The sequence below is a fragment of the Acyrthosiphon pisum genome, chromosome A1 (genome assembly GCF_005508785.2).
Source record: "Acyrthosiphon pisum isolate AL4f chromosome A1, pea_aphid_22Mar2018_4r6ur, whole genome shotgun sequence".
Lineage (NCBI taxonomy): Eukaryota > Metazoa > Arthropoda > Insecta > Hemiptera > Aphididae > Acyrthosiphon > Acyrthosiphon pisum.
The window spans coordinates 125,434,687-125,446,345 of record NC_042494.1 but is presented as its reverse complement, the minus strand read 5'-3'; the positions used below and the strand labels follow the sequence as shown (position 1 = coordinate 125,446,345).

The window sequence follows — 11,659 nt, the reverse complement described above, 5'->3', positions numbered from 1 at the left end:
ACCGCGACATGGCAGCGTAAAAAACCAATTTCGCGCTCACCTACTTACGTGTACGAACAATAGTCTATATTATTAATTTTTATTATTATTAGGTACCTATTATTATTATTATTATGCGTTTCTGCCAGAATCAGCAGACCATGGGACGAATAAAAGACGAAACCTCGTCGTGTTATGTTATATTATTATTATTATTATGTTCTCCACTCGCATCCTACCACGGCGCATAGCGTCTGGCTATGCCACATGTTTGTTGGCAGAACTGTCAACATGAAAGCGAAACATAAATCCATATAAAGCCGGCGTAAAAAAAGACCGCAACATGTATGCTGGCTGGGCGTTTCAGTTAGACGAAGGCCGACAGATAGTCAGCACGCGATCGCGACGACCAGTGCCGGATAGCTGTACCGCGCCCGCTGCAGCAGAATACCGTTCGACGGTTCCACAAAACAGTCATCGTATTCGAGTTCACAAAAGGGAGGGTCACGTAGAAGGACAAATATAATTAAACAACCAAAATGAGTAAGTGCATTGTGTATACTATATATTCTTCGTAAAAAAAAAATACAAAAAATACCACTAGTATAAAAAAAGCAATAATATATATTATTAAATAATTCAACAAATGGTCGGGTTCTGAAACCAAATTATGTTCAACAATACCGCTATTCGTACTTTATCCCGCAGTATCCTCTCTGAACCACTCCGTGTACGGTATGATGACTTGAATAGGCCGAAATACATTTTAGATTCTGAGCGGAGCCATGAATGTATCGATTTACAATGATGTGAGTTTTTTTTTATGTTTGTGTTACGATAAGTAGTCGAAATAATGCTTCGATTTTCAACTTCAGTATCTTGTTCGATGGGAAAGTGAATCTAGTTGGTGCATTCGGGAGGTCAAAATTTAAAATTCCCAGTAGCTTTCAAAATTGCGAGAAGAAACAAAAAAAAAAAAAATAAGGAAAAACAGGAGTTTTTAGACAAAATTGGTTTTTGAAAAAAATCGATTTTGGTTTTTGGTGTAATTCTAAATTGAATGACCGTTGATACATGAAATTTTCACTGAATGTTTATATTTGCAATATTTCTATACTCCATAAAATGCTCAAAATATGATTTTGAGCTGTTTACAGACATTTTCAGTTTCCAATTTTTTTAGTTTTTTTCTCTATAAGATTTGATTTGAAAATTTAACACAAGATTTCTCATAGGTTTGTCTACCATTATAAAAAAGAAATTATACCGGAAAGTTAAATTTAATTTTTATAAGCGTTCAAAATGTTGAAGTTCAAATTTTTACAACACTAGATATTCACTCGATTTCTCAAGTAGCGATTTTTTTGTAATTTAAAAACGAATAACTGAAGGTACTTGAAATTTACACCATACGTTTATTTTATCAATTCCCACACTTGATACAATTTTCAAAATATTTTGATTCATGTTGAGCTTTTTAGAGACATTTTCAATTTTTTTAGTTTTTTTTTCTATAAATAATACAATTTTATTTGATGGGTCAAAAAGCGTGAAAATGTAATACAAGGCTCCTGATATATTGTAACAACATCAGTTGAAAAATATTAAAATTACATGAGCATAATTTTTTTTTACAGCATTTAATCGAATTTTTATAAAATTTAAAAATATTCAACTTTTATAGCTGAGGATTGAAAATTTAAAACAAGATTCCACGTAAATATATATAAATTATTTTACTCACAATAATATTATCATCAAATATACTCAGTAATATCATAGGCTACCTGACCGTTTTCGCTCAGGATCGTTTTTCTTATACAATGATATTATATCATTGAATTAAAATTTAACACCATCCGTCACAGTGACCCACTTTTAACCTACTGTACAGTAGAGAAACACCCATTTGTCCATCTTTTTTTAATAACTTCATAAATGATACTGTCATCAACAAAATATACATTTAAATGTTACTGTGTGTACTAAATTAGGTAAGTCATTCTATAAATTAAATAATATACAAGGTCATATAATAACTTTTTACAAATTACAATTAATATTTGAGGTTCCCCAAAAATACAACTGCTATAGATAACCTACTACAAATACATAGTATAAATAGTTTATTTTTCTGCGCTCTTGTCTATGGCCTATTTATTTGAATTGATTTTCATATTCTTTTAGTTCTCTTATACATTTTATTAATTACCTGTGTTTTACTGTAGTTATTTTGTAGTAGGTATCTGGTATACATATAACAAATTGTTCATTAGGTAAATACCGATGGGTAATCGTGTTGAAAACACTTATATTTACGAGTGTAAAGAGATGGGCACGTGGATACCGCTTTCCTGTACAGTAGGTGTCGGTGAGTCACTGTAACGAATGTGTTCAATTTTAATTCAATAATAAATCATTGCAGACGTAAAACGATTCTGAGCTAAGACGATTTGCAGACAGTATATATTACTAGTACTAAGTATATTTTTTCAATTATTATTGCTATCGCATAATAGTTTTAAATTACGTAAAATCGTTATTCTTAATTCTTATATAGCTTAAATATCTAATTTCGTCAAAATTTTCACTTAAAATGTCTATAAAAGCTGTATTAATTTTATATTTATTGGTTATAGAATAGACTAGTTTTGAAAAACTTTGTTTTAAATTGTCAATTCTTAATTATAAACATTGGATAATATTTTGTATATTTTTAACTATACGGTGATTTGCAACAGTTTATAATTTTAACGAATTTTGCCAAAATTTGAACTTCAAATGCATGTAAAAAAAGTTAGGCATAATGCATAATATGTATCTTTAATATGTTTTGATTTCTAAAAAGATAACTTATGAGGAATCTTGTTTTTCACTTTCAACTTTTTGACAGAGCGGAACATTTCTTATCGAAATTTAAAGAAAAAATCTACAAAATATGTAATTTTCAAATGCCTATAAATAGCTTAAAAAGTGTATAAATATTTTGAAAATAATATAAACTACAGAAAATGCTTATGTAAACATTTGGTGAAAATTTAAAATATCTACGGTTATTCGTTTTTTAATTACACCAAAAAAACAATATAGATTTTGTCACAACTGGTTTTGCGTAAAAATTCCCGTTTATCCTTACTTTTTTTGCCACAACACTTGAAAAATACTGTGAATTTTAAATTTTAACTTCTCAAAAGTATCTTCTATATTCAATTATTATTAGAAACTACCCTCAAAGTTGAATATTTGAAACATTTTGTCAACTACTTTGCATACTATATACACAAAAAACATGCAAGTTTCAATCTTATCTAAATAAACATTTGAAGTGTTATCTAAATCTTCTCAAGATAAAATTTGAATTAATTAACTGTTGCCTTGTCTTAGTTAATGTTTGGGTTATCTTTGTACAATACTGGTTACAACACGGTACTACCTTGCGCTGAGATTAGCAGAGTAAAAACAAAGTAAAATTGAATTCAATTTAATTTTGGTAGCTATAGCTTATAAGACACCAAGTATAGTATTGTTAAGTATTGAAACTTCGAATTTTACTTTTTAGTAAGATATGTTACGCATATTTATTTTATTACCGTGTTAGTCTTATAGATATATACTATATAGTATTGAAAATAGTAAATACAGAGTGGGGAGGGTGTTAACTGGCGATGATGATATCTCCCGGGACTGAATTCAAACCGATTATATATTGCACTTATTTCCTGCGCCGAGGTGACCGAAGCGAGACGAGTTCCCTATCCCGGTATCTGGATCCTGTCCATCATTTTTACTATATATGTTATACATTATTTTATTGTATCATTTCCTATACGTATAACGTAAATACAACGAAACACCAATAAACAAAACGCAGCTATAAACATTGTGCTGAGGTCGTCAACTCGAAAATATAAACATACTATAAATAATAATTAGGTATACCAATATATTATTATTATAAACTCAATAATGTCTAGGCACCCAAGGCCGAAGCTCAGGAACAAATTTTCGGGAGGGGTCTAAAACCAAATCATAAATTTTCATAATATAAAAAGCCAAAAAAAAAAAATTATTATAAAAATAATTATCTAAACAAGTGTTTTTATACATTTTATGAATTCTTTTAAAATAAAAGATATATTTGGAAAAGTTCCGAATTTAAATGTATATTAAATGTATATGTTAAATTATATTACATTAATTCAGAATTTCCCAATCTGTAGTCCACATGTATGCCTAAGGGGGTCCGCGAATTATCATTATTTATAATTGTTAAATTAGCTATTTTAATTTTACTCTAAGCACATAAATATAATATAAATAAATAGCAAACTCCGTATATTATGTTAAGAACCTAACCAATAGCAACCAATATATTATACACCGGTGGATTTTCCTAAAATTTTCTTTCATATAAACCTTCTCCGTGAAATACTCTTTCGTTTAAAAAAAAATCAAGAAGATCTGATAAGTAGTTCCAGAGTTTAACCTGTACAGAGATTTTCATTTTACATTTGTATAGTTTGATATTATATTATAATTTATTTTTAAAAAGTAAAGCAAATAGTTTATTATTATTATTATTATTATTATTATTATATAGGTTAAAAACCCATCATTGCTTATAGACGCATAATAATAATACTGATTGAATATGTATATGTGCAATAACAAATCGTCGATGTATACCTATAATAAATGGTTTGTTTGTTCTCGTGCAACGAATTAAAACGATTCACTATAGTAAAATTGTGGATTGAAATTTCTAGAACGAATCATTTTATTTGATGTCACTCATGACAACCATTTATAAACAAAAATTTCCATCTGAAATCTCAAAATTCCTGTTTGAGCACCTCCCGGGGTTGGTCCTCTCCCTTTTTAAATTAGCCTATCTTTTGAGTTGGACCAAAATATACACAAGTGTAAAAATGTCATCAAGATCGATTCAGTAGTTTCGGAGTTTATCCCGGACAAACACGTGATACGAGATTATTATATATATATAAAAAAGATATAAAAACGGCATACTAATATTATTCGTGATTATAATGTTATAATAATATTCTTCAATAAAAAATTGCTATCTGGGAATATTATCTATGCATGAGACATACAGTATTATTTATATTGTATAGGACTGCAAACAATGATTTATTAATCGCTTTTATTTTCCCCAGGGGAGGGCTTCTTGAGAATTGGTTAAATTCTTTTAAAATGAAAATTCATAATTTATAGAAATTGTTAACAATAAAATTAACATTATAAAAGGTTTTAAATATAACAAAAATAAAACGTAAGTATAATTTTTGTTGTGTATTTTTAAGTGTCATAGTAAGTACTAATACTACTTATGATTTCTCAAACACTATTACTAATAAGTTTTATTTTGGTAAACTTATTATTTTATTAAATATTAATGTTTATGAAACAAGACTATAAAATGTGTTATTATGACGTTTTTAATATCATCAACACCATCTTGCATTGAGTATGTAAATAAATATTTTTAAAATCGAAGTGTTTTTTGAAACATATGAACATCAAAGTTATGTACAATTATAAAAAATAATAAAAACCATATTTTCGGTATACAATATGTTTCATTATTTATTGAATAGCTTTATTGTTCTTTTCAAGTAAAACGTCTATTTTAAAAATTAAATGTAAGTGTAAGTTATTCAAATTTTAACTCGTGTGCGTCATTCATTACATATTTCTTACATTTTAATAATAATAATCCATTTATATGCTAACATATTTTGGTGTTTATATTAAAAAATTCGTATAAAGAATTCTTTGATATTATCATGACTTGATTTACACTCATTATTTGATTTGTGATTCTATGTACAACTGGTAAGTGATGTAATTCAAATATTTATACATTTCCTTGTGCGTCAATCTAAGGTAGTATTAGGCACTATTTCAAGGTTGTGCGAATGAAATAATGTTTTCAATCAAATAAAAAGGTAAATCAATTGTCATTTACAGTTCTACCATGAAGGTTCAGTTAGGTTAAAATAAATTAAGTACAGGTATACATTTTTTTCTAGAAATTAATAAGATTTATAGAAATAACTATACTGTAATAATCTATAGTGAAACAATAGGTAGTTAAAAATTGTTCAAAAAAAAAAAGTTGAGTGAAACAATTAACCGAAAAATGTGTTTTAAATTCAACAGGTGACGACGAAGATTTACCGACAAGTAAACTAAAAGGCGAAGGAATTAATGATGCCGAATCGGGCTATTCGAAAATGTAAGTGGATAATATTTAATCTACCTGTATCAATAGACTATTATAGAACACTGTGAAATGGAAAACTTACAAAATACATTAATTTATCTCAAAAAATAATATTCTTTCCGAGATTTTGAGAAATTGTTCAAAGTTATCTATTTAATAAACCATTTTTATTTTCTTAGACAAATCAAATATACAATCAACCATCTAATATTATGTTTATCAAACTCATATTGACATTATTAAGTTTTAATTTTTTAATTAGATTTATATTCAGATTTGAGTCAATCAATCGGAACAATAATCATAGACCATAGTATTCCATTGTAAAATATTTCTATAGTCTATACCTATTTTCAAAGGATAAAACTCGTCGTAGTATCAAGATTAATAAATCGTAACTTACTATCGAACAAAATAATTAGTAAGACATAGGTATAACCTTGAAAATGTAATTCGTTGATATTTGTGTCAAGGTAACGTAAAAATCATCCTTGTACCCTCAAAAAATATAGGAAAAAAATGGAAACAACTTAATTAAATAAGGGCTAGGATATTTTATCTCAAATTGATCTGATCGAAAAACAGGTTCAAAAACAAAATGGAAAGCCGAAGAACCTTCTACATAGTTTTAACATTACTAATATTCATATTTGCAGTGCTCGTAATAGCTGTTATCGGACTATCGTTTGTCTGTAAGTATTGAATTATTTATAAATAATATGCCTAACTTTAAATATTGTAACATAATATTATAGTTAATGATAATTTTAATCAACAAATATACGTGTTTTTAAAATGGCTGATTGACGTGCTTAGAGCCCAAGTCCACATTATTGTTTAACTGTGAAAATCTTAAAATATAATATTTTATATTTTACTTTATGCTTAATTTCTTAATTGGGTAGTAAATTAAGAAATTCAAGCTACAAAATACGATTTGTTTTTAATATTATTAAATAATTAAATACTCGATAAAAATTAATATGTACCTATTGATATATTATTTTGTTTTCGTCACATTATGTTTCGCTTTCATTTTTTCTTTAATTTATTGGACATTACTTTGCGAGGTCATAAATTGTATTAACTGACAAAAACGAATAACAGTGTTTTAACACGCGATAGTCATAAAAATATACATATATATCGTATAAGTACACAAACACATTTTATTCAATGTACGAAATTACCTCTTTTGCCGATAAACTATTAATATAAACATTTTGATTTTAGGAAACTTAGTACTATTAGTATTAATTAATTTGATCAGTCCCCCTTCTAAGTAAACATTGGATTCTGCACAATTTAAAAATATAAAATAATATTTATAATGTTTATACCTTTCGCTATTTTTCTTTTTTTTTTGTCAGACCTAACGAAGACGGAAGACCAAAGACGGACATGTACAACAGAAGATTGCTTAAGATCTGGTTAGTTTATATTACAATTTACAATTTACAAACATCTAATTAATTATTAATATAATGGATAAGTTAACTGTATAAGCATCTATAATATCCTAAAATGAATATTATATACTTTGTTAAAATATAGCTTCAGCATTAGTCGAGTCAATGAATAAATCTGTAGATCCATGTGAAGACTTTTATCAATTTGCTTGTGGAAATTTCGCAAAATGGCATAAAATACCAAAAACAGCTGTTTCAAATGATCGGTTTTCCGAAGTACATGCTACAGTGTTAGTTCTTATTAGAGGTATGAATTCGTCCTTTAACTAAGGTATAAACGTTAAGGTGAATGTGAATTTCACTACTACCTTTTAACGTTATTTTTAGATTTTTTGGAAAGAGATGATAGCGACACTGAAAATTATTCCGTATCGAAATCCAGACTTTTGTATCGCTCTTGCATGGCAACAGGTATGTTATCTTCTTATAAGTTATAATATTATAATAGTAATAACAAATATTATTTAATCAAATCGGTGAGACATGCCTTGTCAAATATTATTTTCATATTTAGATAAAATGAACACAGACGGGATTGAGCAATTAGTTCAGATTTTAGACAAAATTGGTTTATCGGACACGGGGCTTTCCACTAAGATAAAATCATCAAGTTTCTCGGCAATGTTAGCTAGATTAAAAAAGTTAATCAACTTAGACTATTTGTTCACAACAAATGTTGAGCCAGATACGAAAAATCGGTCAGTTAATCGAATTAGTCTGGGTAAACCAAAAGATACAAATATATTTCCAGTGTAAGAATTTACATTTTTTCGTTATACCACTATGTTATTAACATAATATTTTTTAAATTGTCTAGTCATAAAATAACAGAACACATAAAGAAAATGAGTTCAAGAAAAATGCGTGAAACACTAGAATATGAAGAAGAAGTAGGCAACACGAGTAAAGAATATGCAGATGGAATTGATTATCTAAAATCGTATGCAAAATATTTCCAAAGCGCTTGGACGGAGATTCATAAATTGCAATCAAATAATTTTGATACTAGTTATCAAACTATTGGAATTAAAATATCACAACTATTGACTTTCATCAATGAACATTCAAAAGTAATTAAACAATTTACTATTATGTTATATTATTTTTGAATTTTAATGACATGGCACATGGGTGAATAATTTATTGTAGATAAAAGAAACAGTATATGACAATGATACCGAACTTCCATCACTTATGACTGTTGATGAATTACAAAATTATACAAATAATATTACACGGAATTTCACTAAATCAAACGAGCAAATTGTAAGTAATTACTAATTTATAATTATATTATCACCACACACAACTTCATAAACTGTATAGGGATACCGGATACTACACATATTTCCGGTATCGAACAATATTATAAGAATTATTGTATTAAATACAACTCAAAAAAGGTGGGTAAGTGGATGTCGCTCTGCTGTACAGTAGGTTACAAGTGGGTCACTGTATAATGGATGGTATTAAATTTGAATTAAATGATATAATATCATTGTATAAGAAAAACGATTCTGAGCAGAGACGGTATGTCAGTCTAGGTATAAGACATAATATTATAGGTATACTTATCTATAGTATTAAAAAAAAATTGACCTATAATAGGTAACTATAATAAATTCCAAATTAATCATAGCATAATATCTATTAGGTACTTATAACGCGTTATACATCAACAACAAACCATGATACTATCATAGATATATAATAGTTTGCTTTAGAAGTTTCAAGTATACCCAAGAATAATATTATACAATCATAACAAAATAGGTAACTAAAAATAGTTATTCTAGGTTTTTAATATGTAATTTCGTCTAAATTTGTACTTAAAATGACCTATAATAATAAACTGTATAAATTTATTTTTTAGATTTTTTGGTAACAGAATTAATTATTTACGCGGAATCTTGTTTTAAATTTTCAAATCTTAGATACAAAAGTTGAACATTTTATACATTTTTAATTACAAAATAATTATTCAAATGTAAATTTCATAAATTTTGTCAAAATTTGATTTTTAAATGCTTATAAAAAAAATTGTGCCTATGTATTTTTAATATTTTTCAACTGCTATTTTAACAATATATCAGGAGCCTTGTATTACATTCTTACACTTTTTGGCCCAACAGATAAAACTATATTGGTATTTATAGAAAAAAAAAACTGAAAACTGACAATGTTCGAAAAACAGCTCAAAAAGAGTAAAAATATTTTCAAAATGTTATGGTATATATAAAATGAAAATACTAACATTCAGTGAAATTTTCAAGTATCTACAGTCATTCTTATTTTAATTACAACAAAATAAGAAAATCGTAGCATGAGAAATCGAGTGAATATCAAATGTGGTAAAAATATAAATTTTAAAGGCTCATAAAAATTTAATTTGACTTGCTAGTAGACATTTTTTTTTTTTGATAAAGTTAGACAAACTTATGAATGATCTTGTATTACATTTTAAAATCTTAGATTTAAAAAGAAAAATTTTTATGAATTTCTAACTCAAAATAATTTGCAAATTTTCGTCATTTTTACATATTTTGTCAATATTTGAACTTAAGATGCTTATAAAAAAAATTGTGAATATGGATTTTTAATTTTTTTCATCTGCCTTTGAAACAATATACTAGGAGCCTTCTATTAAATTTTCAAGCTTTTTCAACCAATAAATAAAATTTTATTGATATTTATAGAAAAAAAAACTAAAAAAAATGGAAACTGAAAATGTCCGTAAAGTGCTCAAAATAAGTCAAAATTTTTGGATAATGTTATGGTGTATATAAAATGCTATTATAAACATTCAGTCAAAATTTCATGTACCAACGGTCATTTGTAGCTTAAGAGTTGCACCAAAAACCAAAATCATTTTTCTCGAAAACAGATTTTGCGTAAAAATTCCCGTTTTTCCTTAATTTTTCTTTTGTTTTTCACGGTGCTTTTGAAAACTACTGGGAAATATATAATTTTAGTGTAACACCATAAAACAAAATTGATTTTGAGTAAAAATTCCTGTTTTTCCTTAATTTTTCTTTTGTTTTGCACGGCGCTTTTGAAAACTACCAAGGCCCAAAGTACTAACTAGATTCACTTTTCTATCAGAAAATATAGTGTTGAAGTAAATCTAAGCATTTTTACTGTTCTAAAAGGTGATGACAGACACAAAAAATAAAAAAAATAAAAAAATAACACTCATCATTGTAAAATCAATACATTCATCGTTTCACTTAGAATATAAAAATTATATAAACAAACATTCATTTTTCTAAATAAATCTTATCTATTCTTGAATTTCATAACCACTGTATTCCTCTAAAAATGTTGTCCCGCGTTGCCAAAGTGTGTCTCAAATTTGACACGTCGTATTTTATATTATTTCATGAATAGTTACCTATATCCAATAATATTTTGCAATAAGTTTAATGTATTTATACGCCTTGGGCTTGGGTAGTAGCCAGTAGGTATTTAAAGCAATTTTATTATCTTTATTTAAGTATTTTTAAATTCAAAATATCGACTTTTGGCCAATATTTTCATTTTTTGACTACTGTGTGTTCGTACTTTGTAGTACGAACAGCATTCGCGCGCTGTCAAACACTCGCGGAACTCAGAAAGTTTGGTCTTCTCGGCGTTGGTTTGCACAGATCACAGATGGCGCTGTACCTTTGGTCGCGAATTGTTGTCGATCGGCTGCCCCTGAACTGATATTTATCACATTATTTTTTAGGATGATAATAACCTGTATAAAAGTGTAAAGTGTGGATTTTATTATTAAAAAAACAACATTTTTAGGAACTGTCAAAAGATTAACCGATTTTTCGGTTTTATATACCGATTATCGTGTGATCCATTTAACATAATAGACACTCATTATTTTGAAAACTATTAACGTTTTTCAAAATATAATTTTACATAGGTACCTACTAGGTAGGTATTTTTAAGTGAATTGTTACTTGGGCTATCT

At 27.2% G+C, this 11,659-nt stretch overlaps 1 protein-coding gene across 6 annotated transcripts; it reads left to right on the top strand.

The window, feature by feature from the left end:
• The first annotated feature begins 330 nt into the window (after window positions 1-330).
• LOC100159663 (neprilysin-2) lies at window positions 331-9,146 on the top strand. Of its 6 annotated transcripts, none has more exons than XM_016800960.2 (9): window positions 331-522; window positions 6,163-6,238; window positions 6,883-6,918; window positions 7,597-7,656; window positions 7,781-7,942; window positions 8,023-8,106; window positions 8,210-8,447; window positions 8,513-8,765; window positions 8,845-9,145. In XM_016800960.2, exons 2-9 carry the CDS (start codon window positions 6,211-6,213, stop codon window positions 8,974-8,976), a joined length of 993 nt encoding a protein of 330 aa, XP_016656449.1. In that variant the 5' UTR covers window positions 331-522; window positions 6,163-6,210; the 3' UTR covers window positions 8,977-9,145. The 6 variants fall into 6 exon arrangements, with proteins under 6 accessions (XP_016656449.1, XP_001952780.2, XP_016656457.1 ...); XM_001952745.5 differs by having other exon boundaries at window positions 6,812-6,918; XM_016800968.2 differs by lacking the exon at window positions 331-522 and adding an exon at window positions 620-788 and having other exon boundaries at window positions 8,845-9,146.
• The last annotated feature ends 2,513 nt before the right edge of the window (window positions 9,147-11,659 follow it).